The sequence below is a fragment of the Chroicocephalus ridibundus genome, chromosome 2 (assembly GCF_963924245.1).
Source record: "Chroicocephalus ridibundus chromosome 2, bChrRid1.1, whole genome shotgun sequence".
Classification (NCBI taxonomy): domain Eukaryota; kingdom Metazoa; phylum Chordata; class Aves; order Charadriiformes; family Laridae; genus Chroicocephalus; species Chroicocephalus ridibundus.
The window spans coordinates 169,700,364-169,724,658 of NC_086285.1; the positions used below are offsets into that span (position 1 = coordinate 169,700,364).

Below are 24,295 nucleotides of genomic sequence, written 5' to 3' on the forward strand. Positions count from 1 at the left end.
TTCCCTCCTGTCCCTGTCCCTGTCCCTCCGTGTGACTGTCCTGCACCATCCCCATCCCTCCTGTCCCTGCCCGTGACACCATCCCTGTCCCCGCATGTGGCTGTCCTGCACCGTCCTGTCCCCGCCTGTGGCTGTCCTTCCCTCCTGTCCCTGTCCCTGTCCCTCCGTGTGACTGTCCTGCCCCATCCTCATCCCTCCTGTCCCTGCCTGTGACTGTCCTGTCCCCCCTGTCCCCACGTGTGGCTGCCCTACACCATCCTGTCCCCACGTGTGGCTGTCCTGTCCCTCCTGTCCCTGCGTGTGACACCATCCCTGTCCCTGCGTGTGGCTGTCCTGTCCCTGCCTGTGACACCATCCCTGTCCCCACGTGTGGCTGTCCTTCCCTCCTGTCCCTGTCCCTGTCCCCGTCCCTCCCTGCGGCTGTCCTGCACCATCCCCGTGCCTCCTGTCCCCACGTGTGGCTGCCCTGCACCATCCTGTCCCCACGTGTGACACCGTCCCCGTCCCTGCCTGTGGCTGTCCTGTCCCCCCTGTCCCCACGTGTGACTGTCCTGCACGGTCACATCCCCCGTACCCCCCCGCCCCGAGTCCCCCCAGCCCCATCCCTCAGCCCCCCCTGCCCCCCCCTCCCCGTTCCCCCCCAGTTCCCACCCCAGCGGTTCCTCTGGTGGGTGCTGGGTCCAACATCCCCCCCCGGGCACGGACACATGGACACACGGCCATTGGCACGGCCGCGCGCAGACACGCAGACGTGCACCGTCACACGCGTGGCCGCGCACACACCCGGGGCACACACCCGGGGCACACAGGGGCGCGCGGCGGTGCCGGGTGCCGGCGTCTCACGCCCTGGCGCGGCGGCAGGCGCTGATGCGGGAGCTGGAGCAGCGGGAGCGCAGGATCAAGGAGCTGCAGGGCTCGGGGGAGCGGCTGCTGCGGGAGGAGCACCCGGGGCGCCAGACGCTGGAGGTGAGGGGCCGGGGGGGCTCCGGGAGAGCCCGGGGGGCTCCGGGGGGGCTGGAGCACTGCGGGGCGCTGCCGGGGGGCGGGGGGCGGCGCACGGGGGGCTGCGGCGCTGCGGGCACCTGCCTGGGCGGGGGGCGGCTGCAGCGCGACCGGGGCTGGGGCTGGTGCTTGGTACCGGTGCTGGTGCTGATGGCAGTGCCAGGGCTGCTGCCGGTGCCGGTACCGGTAATGATGCTGGTGCCGGTGCTGGTGCCAGTGCCGGTGCTGGTACCGGTAATGATGCTGGTGCCGGTTCTGGTGCTGATGGCAGTGCCAGGACTGGTGCTGGTGCTGGTGCCGGTAATGATGCTGGTGCCGGTGCTGGTGCCGGTGCTGGTACCAGTAATGATGCTGGTGCCGGTTCTGGTGCTGATGGCAGTGCGAGGACTGGTGCTGGTGCCGGTGCTGGTGCCGGTACCGGTAATGATGCTGGTACTGGTAATGATGCTGGTGCCGGTGCTGGTGCTGATGGCAGTGCCAGGGCTGGTGCTGGTGCTGGTGCCGGTGCCGGTACCAGTAATGATGCTGGTGCCAGTGCTGGTGCTGGTAATGATGCTGGTGCCGGTGGCAGTGCCAGGGCTGGTGTTGGTGCTGGTGCCAGGCCTGCTGGCAGTGCCAGTATTGGTGCTGGTGCCAGTGGTAGTACCGGTGCTGGTGGTGGTGCCGGTACTGGTGCTGGTACTGGTGCCGGTACCAGTGCTGGTGGTGGTGTTGGTGCTGGTGCTGCTGCTGGTGCCGGTACTGGTGCTGGTACCAGTGCTGATGCCGGGCCTGGTGTCGGTGCTGCTAGCGGTGTTGGTGGTGCCGGTGCTTGTGCCAGCGCTGGTGCTGGCGGTGGGACTGGTGCGGGTGGTGGCGGTGCCGTGCTGGTGCTGGTGCCGGTGCTGGTGCCGGTGCCGGTGGCGGTGGCGTTGCCGGCGGTGCCTGGTGACGCGTGTCCCCCCGCTCAGTCCTTCCAGGCGGCGCTGCAGACGCAGTGGAGCTGGATGCTGCAGCTCTGCTGCTGCGTGGAGACCCACCTGAAGGAGAACGGCGCCTACTTCCAGGTACTGGGGGGGGTCCGGGGAGCCCCCGCCGGCCCCCCACGGCCCCCGGCGCCCGCCTGACACGCCCCCCCCCCCGGCTTTTGCGCCCCCTCCCCAGTTCTTTGCGGAGGTGCAGGAGGCGGAGGAGTTCCTGCGGACGGAGGAGAACATGAGGAAGAAATACTGCTGCGACCGCGGCGCCACCGTCACGCGCCTGGAGGACCTGCTGCAGGACTGCCTGGTGAGGGCCCCCCCCGCAGACCCCCCCCCCTCCCGGGATGACCCCCCAGCACACAAGCCCCGCTGCAGCCCTTGGGGTGACCCCCCCCAGGGTGACACCCCCATCCCAGCGAGACCCCCCCGACACACGAGCCCCGACACATGACCCCCCCCCCACCACCCCGCCAACACTGCAGCCCCACGGTGACCCCCCCCCCACCCTGCGGCAACCCCCACTGTGGGGGGGGACACCCTCCCCCAGGGTGACCCCCCAACGCAGGAGCCCCACTGCTGCCCCCAGGGTGACGCCCCCCACGTCTGCCCACCCACAGGGTGCTGGGGTGACACCCCCAGAAGTGTCCCGTCCCCCCCCCCCCAGACCCTCGGGGTGACCCCCACCACATCCAGCCCCCCCGGGGCGACACCCCCCCCTCCCCGCAGTGACAGCCCCCCCCCCCCCCCGACCTCCATGCAGACCCCGCTGCAGGAGGGACCCCCTCCGGTGAACCACACCCCCCCCCCCCCCAGATTCCCCCTTCCCCCATCCAGTGACCCCCCCATAATCCCCCTCCCCCACTGCAGTAACCCCCCCCCCCCCATGCAGCCCCCGCTGCGGGAGTGACCCCCTCCAGTGACACCCCCCCCCAAAAAATCCTCCCTCTCCTCTCCAGTGACCCCCCCATAATCCCCCCCCGCAGTGACCCCGCCATAATCCCCCCAGTGACCCCCCCCATAATCTCTCTCCCCCCTCCAGTGACCCCCCCAACCCCTCCCCCACTGCAGTGAGCCCCCCCCAATTCCCCTCCAGTGACCCCCCCATAATCCCCCCCAGTGACCCCCCCATAATCTCTCTCCCCCCTCCAGTGACCCCCCCAACCCCTCCCCCACTGCAGTGACCCCCCCCCAATTCCCCTCCAGTGACCCCCCCATAATCCCCTCCCCACCGCAATGACACCCCCCCCCCCCATCCCAGCTCCCCGTGGGAGTGGGGGTCCCCCCACAGAGCCCCCACCCCACAGCGGGGCTCCCCCCGCCCCATTGGGAGCCCCCCCCGCTGACACCCCCCCCCCCCCGGCCCCCCCGCAGGAGCAGAAGGAGCAGCTGGCCGAGTACGAGGGGACGGCTGGCCGCGCTGGCCCGCCGGGCCACCACCATCGTCCAGCTGAAGCCCCGCAGCCCCGGCACCCCCCTGCAGGGACGGCCCCCCCTCCAGGCCGTCTGCGACTACAAGCAAATAGAGGTGAGGGGGGTCGGGGGGTCTGGGGGGGTCTGGGGGGTGGGGGGGGCAGGAGGGGTCTGGGGGGGATGGGGGGGGATGGGGGTTAGGGGGTGGGGGGGGACAGGAGGGGTCTGGGGGGGTCTGGGAGGGATGGGGGGTCCGGGGGGACAGGGGGTATGGGGTAGGGGGGGGTCTAGGAGGACAGGAGGAGTCTGGGGGGGGTGGGGGTGATGGGGGGACAGGGGGGATGGGGGGGTCGGGGGGGGACAGGGGGTACAGGGTAGGGGGGGTCTAGGGGGACAGGAGGGGTCTGGGGAGGGCAGCGGGGTCCGGGGGGTCTGGGGGGAGTCCGGGGGGGACAGGAGGGGTCTGGAGGGGACGGGGGGCATGGGGGGGACAGGGGGTATGGGGTGGGGGGGTCTGGGGGGGACAGGAGGAGTCTGGAGGGGACGGGGGAGATGGGGGGGACAGGGGGTATGGGGTGGGGGGGGGTCTGGGGGGGACAGGAGGGGTCTGGGGGGAATGAGAGGGCCCTGGGGGTCCGAGGAGGGATGGAAGGGGGGGTCTGGGGGGACAGGAGGGGGATGGGGCAGGACAGGGGGTCAGGGGGGGATCCAGGGGGGGACAGGAGGGGTCTGGGGGGGATGGGGGGGGACAGGGGGTACTGGGGGGGGGGGGGGTCCGGGGGGGACAGGGTGGAACAGGGGGTCTGAGGGGAATGAGAGGGGCCTGGGGGCTCCCGGGAGGGACAGGGGGGGTCTGGGGGGCCTGGGGGTGGTGCTGGGACCCCCGTCCCTGCTGTGACGCCGTCCCGTCCGTGTGTCCCCCCCCCAGATCACGGTGCACAAGGGGGACGCCTGCGCCCTGCTCAGCAACGCCCAGCCCCACAAGTGGAAGGTGCTGAGCGCCGGCGGCGCCGAGGCCATCGTCCCCTCCGTCTGCTTCCTCCTGCCGCCCCCCAACGCCGAGGCCCTGGACGCCGTGCACCGGTGAGCGCCGCCGGCGCCGGGGCGGGGGTCTCAGCCCCTTCTCCCTGCCCCCGCTGACGCCCCCTCTCCCCAGGCTGGAGACCACCCACCAGCAGCTCCTGCTCCTCTGGCACCAGCTGCACCAGGAGATGAGGACCCTGCTCTCCTGGCAGCACCTCACCCGCCACATCCAGCAGATCCAGTCCTGGTCCCACCTCACGGTGCGTCTGCGTGTCCCCCCTCCCCGTCACGGTGCCGGCGCGGGGGTCCCCGCCGCGGCGGTGGGGGCTGACGGCAGCCTTTCCTTCCCCTCCCCGCCCCCAGTTCCGCACGCTGCCGGCGGAGGAGTGCCGGCAGGTCCTGCGCGGGCTGGAGACCCACTACCAGGAGTTCCTGCGGCACAGCCAGGACTCGCAGGGCTTCCAGCACGACGACCGCCTGCGCCTGGAGCGGGACTACCAGGCCTGCACCCACAAGTACGAGCTGCTGCTGCGCAGCCAGGAGAAAGGTGAGACCCCCGTCGCGGCGGGGGGAGCCACGGATGTGTCCCAGAGCCGGACACGGAGATGCCGGGAGGGCTGGAGCCCCTCTGCTGGGAGGACAGGCTGGGAGAGCTGGGGGGGTTCAGCCTGGAGAAGAGAAGGCTCCGGGGAGACCTTCCAGCCCCTTCCAGCCCCTCAAGGGGCTCCGGGAAAGCTGGGGAGGGACTCTGGAGCAGGGAGGGGAGCCACGGGACGAGGGGGAAGGGTTTTAAACCCAAAGAGGGGAGATTGAGATTAAAAATAAGGCAGAAATTCTCCACGATGAAGCTGGTGAGCCCCTGGCCCAGGGTGCCCCGAGAAGCTGTGGCTGCCCCATCCCTGGAGGGGTTCAAGGCCAGGTTGGACGGGGCTTGGAGCCACCTGGGGTAGTTGAAGATGTCCCTGCCCAGGGCAGGGGGTGGGAAAAGAGGATCTTGCGGGTCCCTTCCCACCCAAGCCTTCGGGCGATGCTGTGGTTGCCCAGGTGGCCCCGTGGCTGTTGCGTCGTTGTCTGTCTCCCCAAAACCCCTTTGGGGCGGTCGCGGCCGTCACGAGCAGACGCACCCAGGGTGACCAGCCGGGGGTCATCGCTTGGGCAGGGTTACGGGAGATAAAGCTCAGGTTGGGGGGTGCACGCCATCGCCCCCCTCCTCCCTGCCGCCCCCTGCTCCCTGCGGCGTCCCCGGGGACGCGGACGGGGCGAAGGGAGCGGGAGGGCGCTCACCCCGTCCCCGCCGTCCCCCCAGGAGAGCAGGAGGAGTCCCTCTGCAAGAGCTACATCTCCCAGCTGAAGGACATCCGCCTGCAGCTGGAGGGCTGCGAGACCCGCACCATCCACAAGATCCGCCTGCCCCTCGACAAGGACCCGGCCAAGGAGTGCGCCCAGCGCATCACCGAGCAGCAGGTACCTGCACACGGGCACCTCGGCGCCCGCCACGGGGCTGGAGACCGGCCGCCCGCACGCTGGTGGGCTGTGGACCTGCTCCGGGGTCGGGGGGGGCCGCGTCCCGGCCGGCAGGAGCCAGCGTTCGGCACAGTGTTACGTGGGGGACCGGCCACGGGTTGGTCTTGGCCGCCAACGGCAGCGAGGACCCTCCTCTCCCTGCAGCAAATCCACCTGGAGCTGGAGGGCATCAAGAAGAACCTGGACAAGGTGAGCGAGAAGACGGAGAAGGTGCTGGCGCAGGCAGAGCCGGCCGACTCGGCCCCCGTCCTGCGCTCCGAGCTGGAGATCACCCTGCAGAAGATGAACCAGGTGTACAGCCTCTCCACCATCTACCTGGAGAAGTGAGTGTGTGTGTCCCCTGCGCCGCGCCGGGGTCATCCCCCCTCCGGGGACAACCGCTGGAGCCGCCGGGACGGGGTGGGCTGGGGAGGTCGGGAGGAAGGGGCCAAGGGAAGAGCTACGGATGGCCAGCAGGAGCAGGGAAGTGACGGTGCCTCTGTACTGGGCACTGGTGAGGCCTCACCTCGAGTGCAGTGTTCAGTTCTGGGCCCCTCTGTACAAGAGGGACATTGAGGTGCTGGAGCGTGTCCAGAGGAGAGCTGCCAGGCTGGTCAAGGGTCTGGAGACCAGGGCATATGAGGGAGCTGGGCATGTTCAGCTTGGAGAAGAGGAGGCTGAGGGGAGACCTCATTGCCCTCTACAACTCCCTGAAAGGAGGGTGCAGAGAGGTGGGTGGTGGCCTCTTCTCCCAGGTGAATGATGACAGGCCCAGAGGAAATGGTCTGAAGCTGCGGCAGGGGAGGTTTAGATTAGAGATTAGGAGGAATGACTTTACTGCAAGAGTGGTCAGGCACTGGCACAGCCTGCCCAGGGAAGTGGTTGAGTCACCATCCCTAGAGGTGTTTAAGAAACGTCTAGATGTGGCACTTCAGGGCATGCTCTAGTGACAGGGATCGTAGGTCGTTTGGTTGGACTCGATGATCTCGAAGGTCTTTCCCAACCATGAAGGTTCTGCGATTCCGTGATTCTATTCTGTGGCATCTGCCGGTGCTTCTCTAAGGCCTTTGCCAGGGTCCCCCCCACCATCCTTCTCTCTAAATTGGAGAGAGATGGATTTGACGGGTGGGCTCTTCGGTGGATGAGGAATCGGTCGAATGGTTGGTCGGATGGTCACATCCAGAGGGTGGTGGCCAACGGCTCAGTGTCCAGCTGGAGATCGGTGACAAGTGGTGTCCCTCGGGGGTCAGTGCTGGGACCAGCACTGCTTAATATCGCCATCAGCGCACGGAGAGTGGGATGGAGCAAACCCTCAGCACGTTTGTGGGTGACGCCAGGCTGTGCGGGGCGGGGACACGGCTGAGGGACGGGACACCACCCAGAGGGACCTGGACAGGCTGGAGAGGTGGCCCCACGGGAACCTCCTGGGGTCCAACCGGGCCCAGTGCAGGGTGGGGGCAGCCCCCGGTGCCAGCCCCGGCTGGGGGTGGGGGGATGGAGAGCAGCCCTGAGAGAAGGGCTTGGGGGGGCTGGGGGGGGGGGAAACGCTGCCCATGAGCCGGCACCGTGCGCTGGCAGCACAGAAAATCTCCTGGGAGACCATGGAGCCCCTTCCAGGCCCTCAAGGGGCTCCGGGAAAGCTGGGGAGGGACTCTGGAGCAGGGAGGGGAGCCACGGGACGAGGGGGAAGGGTTTTAAACCAAAAGAGGGAAGATTGAGATTAAAAATAAGGCAGAAATTCTCCATGACGGAGCTGGTGAGCCCCTGGCCCAGGTTGCCCAGAGAAGCTGTGGCTGCCCCATCCCTGGAGGGGTTCAAGGCCAGGTTGGACGGGGCTTTGGGCAACCTGGGCTGGTGGGAGGTGGCCCTGCCCAGGGCAGGGGGTGGCACTGGGTGGCCTTTAAGGTCCCTTCCCGCCCAAACCCTTCGGTGACTCTATGACGCGGGCTGTGCCGGCATGTCCTGCCCTTCCCGTCCGACCGTCCCCTCTCTCCGCAGGCTGAAGACCATCAACCTGGTGATCCGCAGCACTCAGGGGGCGGAGGAGCTGGTCAAGAAGTACGAGGACCAGCTGAAGGACGTGCAGACCGTGCCGGCTGACCTCAAGGAGCTGGAGGCCAGCAAGGCCGAGCTGAAGGTAAGGGCTGGGGCGTCACCGTGCCGGGGGGACGGCCAGGGGAGCCGGCGGTGCCGGGGCTGATCCCCGCTTCTCCGTCTGCCGCAGCGGCTGCGCGCCCAGGCCGAGGGGCACCAGCCCTTCTTCAACACGCTGGAGACCGACCTGAGCAAGGCCAAGGAGGTCAACGAGCGGATGGTCCGTGGCCACAGCGAGCGTGACGTGGACCTGGACCGGTACCGGGAGCGGGTCCAGCAGCTGCTGGAGCGCTGGCAGGCCGTGCTGGCCCAGACCGACCTGCGGCAGCGCGAGCTGGACCAGCTGGGCCGCCAGCTGCGGTACTACCGGGAGAGCTGCGACGGGCTGCTCCGCTGGATCCAGGACGCCAAGCAGCGGCAGGAGAAGATCCAGGCGGTGCCCATCACCGACAGCCAGACCGTGCGGGAGCAGCTGCTGCAGGAGAAGGTGAGGAAGAGGCGGTGAGGGACCTCAGGAGGTGCAACAAGGGCCAGGGCAGGGTCCTGCCGGGGGGGGAACAGCCCCAGGGACCGGGCCGGGCCGGGGGGACCCGCTGGGAACCAGCTCTGCGGGGAGACCTGGGAATCCTGGGGGACACCAAGTTGCCCGGGGGCCGGCGACGTGCCCTCGTGGCCGACGCGGCCAACGGTCTCCTGGGGGGCACGGAGCAGAGCGTGGCCGGCAGGCGGGGGGAGGTTCATCCTCCCGCTCTGCTCTGCCCTGCCCTGGGGGGGCCACAGCTGGAGCACTGGGGCCGGTGCCGGGCCCCCCAGTTGCGGCGGGACGGGGAACTGCTGGGGAGAGTCCGGCGGGGGCCGCGAGGATGACGAGGGCCGGGAGCGTCTCTGTGCTGAGGAAGGGCCGAGGGATTTGGGTCTCTTCAGCCTGGAAAAAAGACGAGCGAGGGGGGGTCTCGTCAGCGCCGATAAACACTGCAAGGTGGGGCGGCAGCGGGACGGGGCCGGGCTCTTCCCGGTGGTGCCCGGGGCCGGGACGAGGGGCAACGGGCACAAACTGGGACACGGGAAACGCCAAAAAAAGGAGGACAAAGGTCTTTGGGGCGAGGGCAGCAGAGAGGTGTGGGGTCTCCGTCTCTGGAGATCTTCCAAACCCGCCTGGACGCACCCAACCTGCTCCGGGTGACCCCGCTGCCGCCGGGGCTGGGACGGGGGGGTCTCTGAAGGTCCCTCCGACCCCTAAAATCCTGGGATTCAGTAAGTGCCGGCACCGGGGCGAGCGGGGCCGGTGCACTCGTCTGTCCCTGGCCGTGGCGGGGCGGCCATGGGGCGGCTGAGCTCACCCCGGCGTGTTTCCCCAGAAACTGCTGGAGGAGTGCGACCGCAACAAGGAGAAGGTGGAGGAGTGCCAGCGCTACGCCAAGCAGTACATCGACGCCATCAAGGTGTGCGCGGGGCTGTCCCCCCCTGGGGTGCCGGGGCAAATGGCGGGGGGAGGGCTCGGGAGGGGCCGGGGGGGCTCGCTGGGGACGTGGCTGGCGAGCTGAGGACCCCTCTCGCCCGCAGGACTACGAGCTGCAGCTGGTGACCTTCAAGGCGCAGGTGGAGCCGATGGCCTCTCCGGCCAAGAAGCCCAAAGTGCAGTCGGCGTCCGACAGCATCATCCAGGAGGTGAGGGGGGGGTCCCGGAGGCCGCAGCTCCTTCCCCGGGAGCCGGGGGGCTGCAGCCCCTTGCCGAAGGGGTGGGCACGTCGAGGCTGGCCCGCGGGCTCGCCTCCCTCCGGCCCCGCCGCCGCCGGGGTGCCGGGGTTGACCATTGCCGTCCTCCGCAGTACGTGGAGCTGCGGACGCGGTACAGCGAGCTGACCACGCTCACCAGCCAGTACATCAAGTTCATCACCGAGACGCTGCGGCGGCTGGAGGAGGAGGAGGTAGGGACGCGGCGGGCGCGCGGGGTGGCATGCCTCCGGCTGCGTCACGGCGGGGAACGCGGTTCATGGTGACTGCCGGCCCCCCCTCCATCACTAACGCTGGCCCACGGCCGCTAACCCCGCTCCCGGCCGGGCTCCCCGGGACCGAAGCCGCTGGCTCTGGGCGCAGCGGGTCTCCGAGCCCAGGGGGCCGGTGTGTAGAGCCGGCTCCGGGCACCGCCGGGCTCTGGCGTGACTGGTGGTAGGAGGCACTTCCCAGATACACGTAGCGCGGTCGGCATCTGCCTTGGCATGACGGCTGTGCTGGGGCGCGGCGGGGCCGGGCCCTCGCCTGTCCTCCGCCTGTCCTCTCTCTCCGTAACCTCTCTAACTCTTGGTTTCTGCCCTTGGAAGTCGAGCCGCTTTGCCAGTGCTTTGTCTTGGGGGATGTTTGTGTTGGTGGGGAATCTAATGGAGGGTAAAAAACCAGGATGACTCTGGCCTCCCTGCACCAGGTACTCACTCTGCGCATGTGCCCCCCCCCTCCCCACGCCGCCCCTCCGCCTCACCCCATGGCCGCCAGCAGCCTGCGCTTCCCCCCGCTCTCCGGAGAGCCCCCGCGCTCCTCGCCCTGCGCTGCCCTCGCTGCGCCTTTGGGGACCCGTCCCCGTGGCACGGGCGTCCTGCTCACCCGCACGCGCTGCCCGAGCCCGGGCGCTGCCTCGCTCACGGTGCATGCGGCACGAGCGCTCTGCGGCACGGCCGCAAGCCACGCACGAGCCACGCGGCCCTTCGGCAGCTGGAACGGGCAGTGAGGGCGGGATTTGGGCCACCTGGGCCAGCATGGGCCGGAGCTTGGGTTGCTCTCCACGTCGTCGCGGCTTTCCCGGCAGGGAAAGCTCCGCTGGCACCTCCCTCCCTCGGCACCCGCTCCCCTCTGTCCCGCTCTCCCCGGTGCTCCGGCTGCCTCTGTCGTTCCCCCACGGTGATGGCTCTCCGCGCCGGCCCCTCTCGCCCGGGGAGCCCCGGCGAGCGCGGGAGGAGGCTCGGCAGCGGGCACGGTGCTGGTGTGCAAGCTGCTCGCGTCTGTCTCCATCGGCTGGGGCTTTGCTCGCGCTCCATCCCTTTCTCTGTGGTACGCGGGCCATCTTCGCTTCCGCACCGCTGTCTGGGTCCTGTCGCCTGTCCGCCCCGCGCTGCGCTGCGTGCGACACGGTAGTCGCGTGTCCCCTTGTCTGCCACGCGTCTTCTGGAAGCTGGCGTCACCGCCTCCAGCTCGTGGGGAGGCCCAGGGAGCCGAAGCCATTCCATGCGCATCCTCCGCCCTGCACCGTGCCGTCTCTCGGTGGTGCGTGGTTGTGGCCGGCGTTGACGCCGGGGGCTCGGTCGCATCCCTTGTGATTTCTCTCTTCTCTCCCCTCTCTCTTGTTTTCCCTGCACCCTCTTTCCCCTCCAGAAAGCCGCCGAGAAGCTGAAGGAGGAGGAGAGGCAGCGGCTGGCGGAGGTGGAGGCCCAGCTGGAGAAGCAGCGGCAGTTGGCCGAGGCCCACGCCAAAGCCAAGGCGCAGGCGGAGGCGGAGGCGCGGGAGCTGCAGCTCCGCATGCAGGAGGAGGTCACCCGGCGGGAGGTGGTGGCCGTGGACGCCGAGCAGCAGAAGCAGAACATCCAGCAGGAGCTGCTGCAGCTGCGGCAGAACTCCGACCACCAGATCCAGTCCAAGGTCAAGCTGATCGAGGAGGCCGAGTACAACCGCAAGAAGGTGGAGGAGGAGATCCGCCTCATCCGCCTGCAGCTGGAGAGCACCGAGAAGCAGCGGGCGGGCGCCGAGACGGAGCTGCGGGAGCTGCGGGCCCGCGCCGAGGAGGCCGAGCGGCAGAAGAGGCAGGCGCAGGAGGAGGCCGAGCGCCTGCGCCGGCAGGTGAAGGAGGAGAGCCAGAAGAAGCGGGAGGCGGAGGAGGAGCTGAAGCGCAAGGTGCAGGCGGAGCGGGAGGCGGCGCGGGAGAAGCAGAAGGCGGTGGCCGACCTGGAGGAGCTGCGGCTGCAGGCGGAGGAGGCCGAGCGGCGGATGCGGCAGGCGGAGGCCGAGAAGGAGCGGCAGATCCAGGTGGCCCAGGAGGTGGCCCAGCGGAGCGCCGAGGCCGAGCTGCAGAGCAAGCGGCTCTCCTTCGCCGAGAAGACGGCGCAGCTGGAGCTGTCGCTGCAGCAGGAGCACATGGCGGTGGCCCAGCTGCAGGAGGAGGCCGGGCGGCTGAAGAGGCAGCAGGAGGAGGCCGAGCAGTCGCGGGAGGAGGCTGAGAAGGAGCTGGAGCGCTGGCGGCAGAAGGCCAACGAGGCGCTGCGGCTGCGGCTGCAGGCGGAGGAGGTGGCCCACAAGAAGGCGCTGGCGCAGGAGGAGGCAGAGAAGCAGAAGGAGGACGCGGAGCGGGAGGCCCGCAAGCGGGCCAAGGCGGAGGAGGCCGCCCTGCGGCAGAAGGAGCTGGCAGAGGAGGAGCTGGAGAAGCAGCGGGAGCTGGCGGAGGGCACGGCCCAGCAGAAGCTGGCGGCGGAGCAGGAGCTGATCCGGCTGAAGGCGGAGATGGAGAACGGGGAGCAGCAGCGCCTGCTCCTGGAGGAGGAGCAGTCCCGGCTGAAGGAGGAGGTGAGCCAGGCCATCCAGAAGAGGAAGGAGCTGGAGGAAGAGCTGGCCAAGCTGCGGGCCGAGATGGAGGTGCTGCTGGAGAGCAAGGCCAGGACGGAGGAGGAGTCGCGCTCCACCAGCGAGAAGTCCAAGCAGCGGCTGGAGGCCGAGGCCAGCAAGCTGCGGGAGCTGGCCGAGGAGGCCGCCCGGCTGCGGGCCCTCTCCGAGGAGGCCAAGAGGCAGCGGCAGCTGGCGGAGGAGGAGGCCGGCCGGCAGCGGGCCGAGGCCGAGCGCATCCTGAAGGAGAAGCTGGCGGCCATCAACGAGGCCTCGCGGCTGAAGGCGGAGGCGGAGATCGCCCTGAAGGAGAAGGAGGCGGAGAACGAGCGGCTGCGGCGGCTGGCGGAGGACGAGGCCTACCAGCGCAAGCTGCTGGAGGAGCAGGCGGCCCAGCACAAGCAGGACATCGAGGAGAAGATCGCCCTGCTGAAGCGCTCCTCGGAGAGCGAGCTGGAGCGGCAGAAGGGGCTGGTGGAGGACACCCTGCGGCAGCGGCGGCAGGTGGAGGAGGAGATCCGCGCCCTGAAGGCCAGCTTCGAGAAGGCCTCGGCCGGCAAGAGCGAGCTGGAGCGGGAGCTGAGCCGCATCCGCGGGGAGGCGGAGGAGGTGCAGCGCAGCCGGGAGCAGGCGGAGCGGGAGGCCGGCCGGCAGCGGGCGCTGGCGCTGGAGGAGGAGGCCCGGCGGCGGGAGGCCGAGGAGAAGGTGCAGGCCATCCTGGCGGCCGAGGAGGAGGCCGGGCGGCAGCGGCGGCTGGCCCTGGAGGAGGTGGAGCGGCTGAAGGCCATGGTGGAGGAGGCCCGGCGGCAGAAGGAGCTGGCGGAGCGGGAGTCGGAGCGGCAGATCCAGCTGGCGCGGGAGGCGGCGCAGAAGCGGCTGGCGGCGGAGGAGAAGGCCCACCTGGCCGCCGTGCAGCAGAAGGAGCAGGAGCTGCTGCAGACGCGGCAGCAGGAGCAGAGCCTGGTGGAGCGGCTGCGGGAGGAGGCCGAGCGGGCACGGCGGGCGGCCGAGGAGGCCGAGTTCGCCCGCAGCAAGGCGGAGCAGGAGGCCGGCCTCTCCCGGCAGCGGGTGGAGGAGGCCGAGCGGCTGAAGCAGCGGGCGGAGGAGGAGGCGCAGGCCCAGGCGCAGGCCCAGGCGGACGCGGAGAAGCTGCGGAAGGAGGCCGAGCTGGAGGCGGCCAAGCGGGCGCAGGCGGAGCAGGCGGCCCTGCGGCAGAAGCAGCTGGCGGACGCCGAGATGGAGAAGCACAAGAAGTTCGCCGAGCAGACCCTGCGGCAGAAGGCGCAGGTGGAGCAGGAGCTCACCAAGGTGAAGCTGCAGCTGGATGAGACGGACCACCAGAAGGGCATCCTGGACGAGGAGCTGCAGCGGCTGAAGGAGGAGGTGACGGACGCCGTCCGGCAGAAGGCCCAGGTGGAGGAGGAGCTCTTCAAGGTCCGGGTGCAGATGGAGGAGCTGGCCAAGCTGAAGAGCCGCATCGAGGAGGAGAACAAGGCGCTCATCCTCAAGGACAAGGACAACACGCAGAAGTTCCTGGCGGAGGAGGCCGAGAAGATGAAGCAGGTGGCGGAGGAGGTCGCCCGGCTCAGCGTGGAGGCCCAGGAGGCCGCCCGCATGCGCCAGCTGGCCGAGGACGACCTGGCGCAGCAGCGGGCGCTGGCGGAGAAGATGCTGAAGGAGAAGATGCAGGCGGTGCAGGAGGCCACGCGGCTGAAGGCCGAGGCCGAGATGCTGCAGAAGCAGAAGGACCTGGCGCAGGAGCACGCCAAGCGGCTGCAGGAGGACAAGGAGCAGATGCAGCAGCGCCTGGCCGAGGAGACCGAGGGCTTCCAGAAAACCCTGGAGGCCGAGCGCCGGCGGCAGCTGGAGATCACGGCCGAGGCTGAGCGCCTCAAGCTGCACGTGGCGGAGATGAGCATGGCCCAGGCCAAGGCCGAGGAGGAAGCCAAGCGGTTCAAGAAGCAGGCGGAGGAGATCAGCGGCAGGCTGCACGAGACCGAGCTGGCCACGCAGGAGAAGATGACGCTGGTGCACACGCTGGAGATCCAGCGGCAACAGAGCGACCAGGACGCCGAGAAGCTGCGGAAGGCCATCGCCGACCTGGAGCAGGAGAAGGAGAAGCTGAAGCAGGAGGCGGCGCTGCTGCAGCAGAAGGCGGAGGAGGTACTGGGCTACGGGTCCCCCTTAGCGCTGGTGGTGGTGGCCTTCCCTCTCCCCAGCTGCCCCACGCCACGTCCCGGCACAGCGGGGCTCTGGGAGGACCCGGTGTCTGTCCCCCCCCTGCCAGGGGTCACGGCGAGCGGCTGCTTGTGGGGCTGGATCCCGTTGCGTGGGTCAAGGGCACGCACAGGGCCAGCGTCGCGTTCATCCCGGCAAACCCAGCGGGGAGGAGTCGGGGCGGGACTGTCCCACCCCCTGCCCTCTCCTGCTGCCGGCAGCTCCTGCTGCGGAGGGATGATCCCCGCCACCCGTATTCCGCTCCGTTAGACGGGAGCCGTCCCCAGCTCCCTGCCCCCCCCCGCAGCAGAGCTCGTGTCTTGTCCCTGCTCGTTGCACCCGCGTGTTGTTTGCTGTGGCTCCCTAACCCTGGCTCTGCTCCCCTGACTCCTAACCTGCGTTAGCAGAGCGGTCGGGTGACTGCACCCCGACCGGCCCGTTGCCTCCCCTGCTGCCCGTCCCCCCAGCCCAGCCCGCCCCGCTGCCCCCCTGGCGCTGCCCTCCTGGGCGGGCAGTGCCACCTCACCCTGCTCTCCTCTCTCCCACCCCAGATGCAGGTGGCCCAGGAGGCGCAGCTCCGCCAGGAGACCCAGCTCCTCCAGCAGACCTTCCTGACGGAGAAGGACGCCCTGCTGCAGAAGGAGAAGTTCATCGAGGAGGAGAAGGCGAAGCTGGAGAAGCTCTTTAAAGACGAGGTGGACAAAGCCCAGAACCTGAAGGCGGAGCAGGAGCGGCAGCAGAAGGAGATGGAGCAGGAGAAGCAGCAGCTGAAAGCCATGCTGGACGAAGCCAAGAAGCATCAACAAGAAGCAGAGGAAAACGTCCGGCACAAGCAGGAGGAGCTGCAGCAGCTGGAAAGGCAGCGGCAGCAGCAGGAGAAACTCCTGGAAGAGGAGAACAAGAAGCTCAGGGAGAGGCTCGAGCAGATGCAGGAAGAGTACAAGGCCGCCCTGGCCCAGACACGGGAGATCATGATCCAGACGGACGACCTGCCCGAGGAGGCAACGGTTACCACGACGCAGCTGCCGGATATCAAAGCTGTGCCCAACGGCAGAGACGCGGTGGATGGCTTAGCGCAGAACGGGGAGCCGGAGTTTGCGTTTGAGGGCATCCGCCAGAAGGTGTCTGCAGAGAAGCTGGCTGATGCCGGCATTTTGAGCAAGGAGAACTTGGACAAGTTGACGAAGGGCGTTGTAAGTGTCGGCGAGCTCTCGCAGAGGGAAGATATCAAGAAGTACCTGCAGGGCAACAGCAGCATCGCCGGTTTGTTAATCAAACCCACCAATCAAAAGATGAGCATCTATGAAGCCATGAAGAAGAAGCTGCTCAGCCCAGGCACCGCACTGGTCCTCCTGGAGGCCCAGGCCGCCTCCGGCTTCATAATTGACCCTGTGCGAAACGCGAGGCTCTCGGTGAACGAGGCGGTGAGAGAGGGAGTGATTGGGCCAGAACTGCACAATAAGATGCTGTCTGCTGAACGGGCGGTGACCGGCTACAAGGATCCTTACACGGGCGACAAGATCTCCCTCTTCCAGGCCATGACGAAGGATCTCATCGTCAAGGAGCACGGCATCCGCCTGCTGGAGGCCCAGATCGCCACCGGCGGCATCATTGACCCCGTCAACAGCCATCGCCTGCCTGTCGAAGCCGCCTACAAGCGGGGCTACTTCGATGAGGAGATGAACCAGGTCCTCTCCGACCCCACCGACGACACCAAGGGCTTCTTCGACCCCAACACCCAGGAGAACCTCACCTACCTGCAGCTCATGGAGCGGTGCGTGACTGACCCGGACACGGGGCTGTGCCTCCTGCCCCTCACTGACCAGGCGGCCAAAGCAAGAGAGCTGGTCTACACCGACAAAGAAGCTAAGGACGTCTTTAAGAAGGCCACGGTGACGGCACCCTTTGGCAAGTTCCAAGGGAAGACGATGACCATCTGGGAGCTCATCAACTCTGAATACTTCACTGAGGACCAAAGGCGAGACCTGATCCAGCAGTACAGGACTGGCAAGATCACGGTGGAGAAGATCATTAAGATCATCATCACGGTTGTGGAGGAAAGCGAGAAGAAGAGCCAGATGTGCTTCGAGGGCCTCCGGGCGCCGGTGCCCGCCGCGGAGCTGCTGGAGAGCAAAATCATCAACAAGGACCTCTACAACCAGCTGCACCAGGGCAAGAAGTCTGTGAAGGACGTGGCGGAGATGGAGTCTGTGCGGCAGTACCTGAAGGGCACGGATGCCATTGCCGGTGTCCTTGTGGAGTCGAGCGGCCAGAAGTTCACCTTTTACGAGGCCCTGAAGAGAAACCTGCTGAAGCCAGAGATCGCCCTGTCCCTGCTGGAAGCGCAGGCTGCCACCGGCTACATCATCGACCCCGTGAGGAACAAGCTCTTCTCCGTTGACGAGGCAGTGAAGGCCGAGGTGGTGGGGCCGGAGTTTCACGAGAAGCTGCTGTCTGCAGAGAAGGCAGTGACTGGCTACAAGGACCCCTATACGGGCCAGACGGTTTCCCTCTATCAGGCGCTCAAGAAGGGCCTCATCCCCAGTGACACCGGGGTCCGTCTGCTGGACGTCCAGCTCGCCACCGGAGGCATCGTCGATCCCGTGAACAGCCACCGGCTCCCGCTCGAGGTCGCCTACAAGCGGGGCTACCTGGACCCTGAGATACGTGAGGCTCTGTCCGAGCTCCGAGATGACGTCAAGGCTTTCTATTGTCCCAACACCCAGGAGCACCTCACCTACACCCAGCTGCAGAAGAACTGCCACCGTGACAAGCAGACCGGCTTCTGCCTGCTGCCCCTGTCGGACAAAGCCATCCAGTCGCAGCAGGAGGAGGTCTACACGGACAGCCAGGCGAAGGAGTGCTTTGACAAGGCGACCATAGAGGTCCCAGTGGGCAGCATGAAGGGGCAGACAATGACCATCTGGGAGCTGATCCACTCCGAGTACTTCACGGAGGAGCACCGGCGGGAGCTGCTCCGACAGTACAAGACTGGCAAGGTGACCATCGAGAAGATCATCAAGATCGTGATCACCATCATCGAGGAGGCAGAGACCAAAAAGCAGGAGAAGCTGACGTTCAGCGGTCTCCGGGCACCGGTACCTGCCAGCGAGCTGGTGGAGTCCCGCATCATTAGCAAAGCCCAGTACGAGCAGCTGAAGGAAGGCAAGAAATCGGTGAAGGACCTCTCTGAGACAGATGCGGTGAGGAGATTCCTGCATGGCAGCGACTGCATTGCCGGCGTCTACGTGGAGGCGACCAAGGAGAAGCTGAACATCTACGAGGCCATGAAGAGGAACCTGCTGAGGCCCAGCACCGCCGTGGTCCTCCTGGAGGCCCAGGCAGCGACCGGGTTCTTGATCGATCCCGTGAAGAACCGGAAACTGTATGTCAACGAGGCCGTGAAGGCTGGTGTCGTTGGGCCTGAACTGCACGAGAAGCTGCTGTCGGCTGAGAAGGCCGTCACTGGGTACAAGGACCCCTACTCGGGCAACACCATCTCCCTCTTCCAAGCCATGAAGAAAGGACTCATCGTCAAGGAGCACGGCATCCGCCTGCTCGAGGCCCAGATCGCCACCGGCGGCATCATCGACCCCGTGCACAGCCACCGCCTCCCCGTGGAGGTGGCCTACCGCCGCGGCTACTTGGATGAGGAAATGAACCGGACCCTCTCCGACCCCACCGACGACACCAAGGGCTTCTTCGACCCCAACACCCAGGAGAACCTCACCTACATGCAGCTGAAGGAGAAGTGCATCGAGGATCCTGAGACAGGCCTGTATCTGCTGCCGCTGCGGGAGCCTGAGAAGCCTACAGTGGTGGAGACCACCCAGGTGTACACAGAAGCAGAGACGCGGAAGGTGTTTGAAGAGACGCAGGTGGACATCCCTGTGGGCAGCAGGGCGGGCTCCTCCATGTCGCTGTGGGAGATCATGCACTCGGACCTGCTGCCTGAGGAGCAGCGGAAGCAGCTCATGGCGGAGTTCCAGTCGGGCCGTGTGTCCAAGGAGCGCATGATCATCATCATCATTGAGATCATCGAGAAGACTGAGATCATCAGGCAGCAGAATCTCACCTCCTACGACTACGTCCGGCGCCGCATCACGGCCGAGGACCTCTACGAGGCCAAGATCATCTCTCAAGACATCTACAACCTGCTGAAGCAAGGCTCCAAAACCTTCCGGGAGCTCCTGGATGTGGAGACTGTCTGGAAGTACCTCTACGGGTCGGGCTGTGTGGCTGGCATCTACATCCCCTCTTCCAAACAGAAGCTCAGTATCTACCAGGCGCTGAAGAAGGGGCTGATCAACTCCGAAGTGGCCCGCTCCCTCCTGGAGGCCCAGGCTGCCACTGGTTTCATGATCGACCCCACGAAGAATGAGATGCTGACTGTCGATGAAGCGGTCAGGAAAGGCGTGGTGGGGCCCGAAATCCATGACCGCCTCCTGTCTGCGGAGAGGGCCGTGACCGGTTACAGAGACCCCTACAGCGAACAGAAGATTTCCATCTTCCAGGCCATGAAGAAAGACCTCATTCCCAGCGAAGAGGCCCTCAAGCTCCTGGACGCCCAGATAGCCACCGGTGGCATCATCGACCCTCACCTTGGCTTCCATCTGCCCCTGGAGGTGGCCTACCAGCGGGGCTTCATCAACAAGGACACCTACGACATGCTGTCCGAGCCCAGCGAGGTGCGAAGCTACGTGGACCCATCCACGGAGGAGAAGCTCAGCTACACGCAGCTCCTGAAGCGGTGCCGGAAGGACGAGAACACGGGGCTCCTCCTGCTGCCGCTCTGTGACACGAGGAAGCTCACCTTCCGCGGGCTGCGGAAGCAGATCACCGTGGAGGAGCTGGTCCTTTCACAGGTGATGGACGAAGCCACCGCCCAGCGCCTCCAGGAGGGCCTCACCTCCATCGAGGAGGTCTCTAAGAACCTGAAGAAGTTCCTGGAGGGCACCAGCTGCATTGCCGGTGTCTATGTGGACTCCACGAAGGAGCGGCTGTCCGTCTACCAGGCCATGAAGAAGGGTATCATCAGGCCAGGCACCGCATTTGAGCTCCTGGAGGCGCAGGCAGCCACCGGGTACGTGATTGACCCCATCAAGGGCCTCAAGCTGACGGTGGAGGAAGCCGTGCGGATGGGCATCGTGGGCCCCGAGTTCAAGGACAAGCTGCTCTCTGCTGAGAGGGCGGTCACCGGCTACCGGGATCCCTACTCCGGAAAGCTCATCTCCCTCTTCCAGGCCATGAAGAAGGGTCTGATCCTGAAGGACCACGGGATCCGCTTGCTCGAGGCCCAGATTGCAACGGGAGGCATAATCGATCCCGAGGAGAGCCACCGCCTCCCTGTGGAGATTGCCTACAAGAGGGGCCTCTTTGATGAGGAGATGAACGAGATCCTGCTGGATCCCAGCGACGACACCAAGGGCTTCTTCGACCCCAACACCGAGGAGAACCTCACCTACCTGCAGCTGATGGAGCGGTGCATCACTGACCCGGAGACCGGCCTCTGCCTCCTGCCCCTGAAGGAGAAGAAGCGGGAGAGGAAGACCTCCTCCAAGTCCTCCGTCCGCAAGCGCAGGGTGGTGATCGTCGACCCGGAGACGGGCAAGGAGATGTCCGTGTACGAAGCCTACCGCAAGGGCCTCATCGACCACCAGACCTACCTGGAGCTGTCGGAGCAGGAGTGCGAGTGGGAGGAGATCACCACCTCCTCCTCCGACGGCGTGGTGAAGTCAATGATCATCGACAGGCGCTCGGGGCGCCAGTACGACATCGACGATGCCATCGGCAAGGGCCTGATCGACCAGTCGGCCCTGGACCAGTACCGCTCGGGCACCCTCTCCATCACCGAGTTTGCTGACATGCTCTCCGGCAACATGAGCGGCTTCCGATCGCGGTCGTCCTCCGTGGGATCGTCCTCCTCCTACACCACCAGCCCGGCCCCCATGCGAACGCAGATATCCATGTGGAGCGACCCGACCGAGGAGACCGGGCCGGTGGCGGGCATCCTGGACACCGACACCCTGGAGAAGGTGTCCATCACGGAGGCGATGCGCCGCAACCTCGTGGACAACATCACGGGGCAGAGGCTGCTGGAAGCCCAGGCCTGCACCGGCGGCATCATCGACCCCAACACCGGGGACAAGTGCTCCGTCGCCGACGCGGTGAACAAGGGCCTGGTCGACAAAATCATGGTGGATCGCATCAACCTGGCGCAGAAGGCCTTCTACGGCTTCGAGGACCCGCGGACCAAGACGAAGATGTCGGCGGCCCAGGCCCTGAAGAAGGGCTGGCTCTACTACGAGGCCGGGCAGCGCTTCCTGGAGGTGCAGTACCTGACGGGGGGCCTGATTGAGCCCGACGTCGAGGGCCGCGTCTCCTTGGACGAGGCGCTGCAGAAGGGCACCATCGACGCGCGCACGGCCCAGAAGCTGCGGGATGTCAACACCTACTCCAAGTATCTCACCTGCCCCAAAACCAAGCTCAAGATCTCCTACAAGGACGCCATGGACCGAAGCATGATCGAGGACGGGACCGGCTTGCGGCTGCTGGAGGCCTCCTCCCAGTCCAGCAAGGGCTACTACAGCCCCTACAACGTCAGCAGCGCCGGGTCCACCTCCGGCTCCCGCTCGGGCTCCCGGACCGGCTCTCGCTCGGGCTCCAGGAGAGGGAGCTTCGACGCCACCGGCTCCGGTTTCTCCATGACCTTCTCGTCCTCCTCCTACTCTTCCTCCAGCTTCGGGCGCAGATACGCCGCGGGTCCGCCCGGCGCCGTGGAGGCGGCCGCCCTCGCCCCGTCCCTGCCGAGCGGGAGCTGCGGGCGGGAGGTGACCGGGGAGCGCCCCGGGACCCCCGGGACCCCGCTTTGCCTGGCCTGAAACCCGGGGGAACCCGCCGCCTCGCCCGCTCCGCATGTGGCAACGCTGCTGGCTAATCACTAGTATTTTTTTTTTTTAACTTTTAAACTCCATTCTTCTTCCAAAGCAGTGCCTAAAGTTTAACCAAAAAGACTAGACTAATATATTAATATATATGATTGTTCTGACAGTATTTGTATATTAAGAGATGAGAGAGAAAACACACTACCCTCCCCGACCTGCCGCCCCGGGAGCCCGCTGCCGTTCCTGCCCTCGGCAGCGCCGATGCCGCCCGGCCGCTCGGACACCGCGGGGCAGAGCCGGACACCAGTTCCGTCATCTTCATCTAACCACTGAGCGACTCGTTTGTAATTAACCCCGACGGCGTCACCCCCCCGCACCCCGAAGGAGGAGACCACCCTGTCCCCGCGGCGCGCCGCAGCCAGCGGGATGGAGGAGGACATCACCGGCTCCGCACCGGACATCCAGACCCTCCGCACCGGCGCCGGAGCTGTCGCCCAGACCCCTTCCAGCCGCCCTCGGCATGGCACGGCACAGTGCGGCGAGGAGGGGTCTCTGCACCCCGGCCCCGCAGCTGCCCCGGCTCCCCGCCTTGGCCTCCCGGCACATCACCGCACCGCAGAGCCGGTGCCATGACCGTAAGTGCGCGCTGGCGCTGCCGGTTGCTTCTGCGCCGCGCGGAGGGACCTGCCGCCGCTTCGCCCGCTGAGGGGCTTCGCCGCGCGCCCGCCGCCGCCTCCGCCAGCCCGCCGGGATGCTGCCGCCACGCTTGGCTCTCCCCGCCGGCGTGGCTGGTGCCGCCGCGTGCCGGTGTGGCCGCGCCTGCCGCTGCCCGCCCGCCCGTCCGTCCGTCTGTCTGTCTGTCTGTCTCTCCGTGTATCTGGGAAGTGCTCCGCACAAGGTTCATTTCTTACCGCTGACCTGGCTTCCTGAGTTGACAGGCGGCCGCCAGAGCCCGCGCTCGGCGGAGCCGGCGCTGCCAAAGCTTCCTGCGCCCAGACCCAGCCGCTGCCCGGCCATGCCCCCCCTCGCCGCGGGGGCTCTCTGGACCCCCCTGAGGGGCGCGGAGGCTGCGGGACCCCCGGTGCCCGGGGCGGGTCGTGGGACGCTGCGGCAGCCCGGCGTGCTCTCTTGTCATTAAAAAGGCGGATCCGCGTCAATCCGGACTCCTCTTTTCCTCCTCGGGGCAGTTCCTTCCCTCTCGGTCTTCCCTTCGCCCGCGATAACGCGCTCTCTCTCTGGCAGACCTCTTTTTCCAGTCCCACCGGAGAAGTCCCCGTGCCGATGGGCGAGTTCCTTAGCTGGGTCTCCGGCGTCAGCAAGTCGTGGATGGGCTCGAGGGGAGCGTGGGACGCGGCGGCTCCTCGGCCGCGCTCGCCGGCGCAGGTAACGCCAACCTTTCCAGTCTCTCTCTTCGGAGCCGGGGTTGCCGCTGGCGCACGGGGCTGGGGCCGGGGCTTTCGCTGGGCGCTGCGTTCTCCCGGCGGTGACACCGAGGTGTCCCGCGGGCGTCGTTCTCCCTCCAAGTAGTTTGGGATACGGCGGCCCACGGTGAAGGCTTGCTGGCCGTGGTTGTGCCGGGCCGGCGCTGCGCCCCGCGGTGTCGGTGGCGGAGGCGGCGCGGGGGCGAGCAGGCTGGCGCGGGGCGGGCACGCGGCTCTGCTGGCTGGGCTCGATGGCTTCATCTCGTGGACCAGTCTTCTCCGTGTCTCATCCCATCTTTTCTGTTCGCTTTGTTTTAGTGTTGCTGGATGTCCATCCCAACTCCCCTCACCGCTGCCACGGAGCCCGTACCCCCCTCCCGGGGCAAGTGGGACCGCGCTTGAGGACGCGGGGACGCGCTCCCTCTCCCTTGGCACTTGCCGAGTCCCCGGGCAGAGACCCGGCACCGCGCTGCCAGGGCGCGGGGGCTGCCCGGCCGCACCGGAGCCCCCCGGCCGGCAGCGAGGTGCCCCGGCCCCCCCGGCAGACCCCGGCCCCCGCCAGGCTCCACCGGGCCCTGGGCAGGGGCTGAAGCAATAAGTGACGCAGCGGTGGCCAGGCCGGGCTAGCTCGGGCTGTGGGGGCCGTAGCCCCTGCTCTCGGCCCCCCACGGTGGCCGTAGCCCCTCCCCCTCGCCCCGGTGCATCCCCTCCTCCCGGCGCGGTGCCGCGGATCGCCGCAGCACCTCTCCTCCTTCCTGCCCGCTCTCATCTGCCACCTGTGAATCGAGTCGTGTTACTCCTCAGCGTTCGTTGTTATTACTCTCATTATCCACTTTTGCTTTTGCATGACATGCTGATGTGGGCGACTGGTCCACGGGCCAGCCCGAGCCGGGGTCCCGCTCCCTCGGGGCCCTGCGCTCCCCTCATTCCCCAGGCGCTTCCCGTCGGGGCGGCTGGGGCTGATCAATAATCCAAAAGCATCTCTTTTTTTTTTGGGGGGCAAAACACTAAAACCTGACTTGTACATACCGTGGAGTGTTTGTAAAACATGCAGTATGGACCCATGGCTCTCCCCAGCGAGGTCAGTAAAAGAGATCCTATGAAACCAGCCGCCCGCTCCGCGTGGTCTGTTCGCCCTCGCTCCCCGCCGCTGCCCGTGGCCCGGCCTCGCCGCGGCCGGTGCCAGTGCGAGCTGGGGGCT

At 67.3% G+C, this 24,295-nt stretch overlaps 1 protein-coding gene across 1 annotated transcript in view; it reads left to right on the forward strand.

Moving 5' to 3' along the window:
• Nucleotides 1-22,909, forward strand: part of PLEC (plectin) — a 37,093-nt gene extending 14,184 nt beyond the window's left edge. The window contains 17 exon segments of the mRNA XM_063327700.1: nt 862-966; nt 1,953-2,048; nt 2,146-2,268; nt 3,333-3,359; nt 3,361-3,486; nt 4,300-4,454; nt 4,528-4,654; nt 4,758-4,941; nt 5,701-5,858; nt 6,063-6,241; nt 7,896-8,034; nt 8,122-8,478; nt 9,350-9,433; nt 9,555-9,659; nt 9,821-9,919; nt 11,355-14,735; nt 15,341-22,909. Coding sequence (XP_063183770.1) covers nt 862-966; nt 1,953-2,048; nt 2,146-2,268; nt 3,333-3,359; nt 3,361-3,486; nt 4,300-4,454; nt 4,528-4,654; nt 4,758-4,941; nt 5,701-5,858; nt 6,063-6,241; nt 7,896-8,034; nt 8,122-8,478; nt 9,350-9,433; nt 9,555-9,659; nt 9,821-9,919; nt 11,355-14,735; nt 15,341-21,670 — 11,775 coding nt within the window. The 3' untranslated portion in view covers nt 21,671-22,909.
• The last annotated feature ends 1,386 nt before the right edge of the window (nt 22,910-24,295 follow it).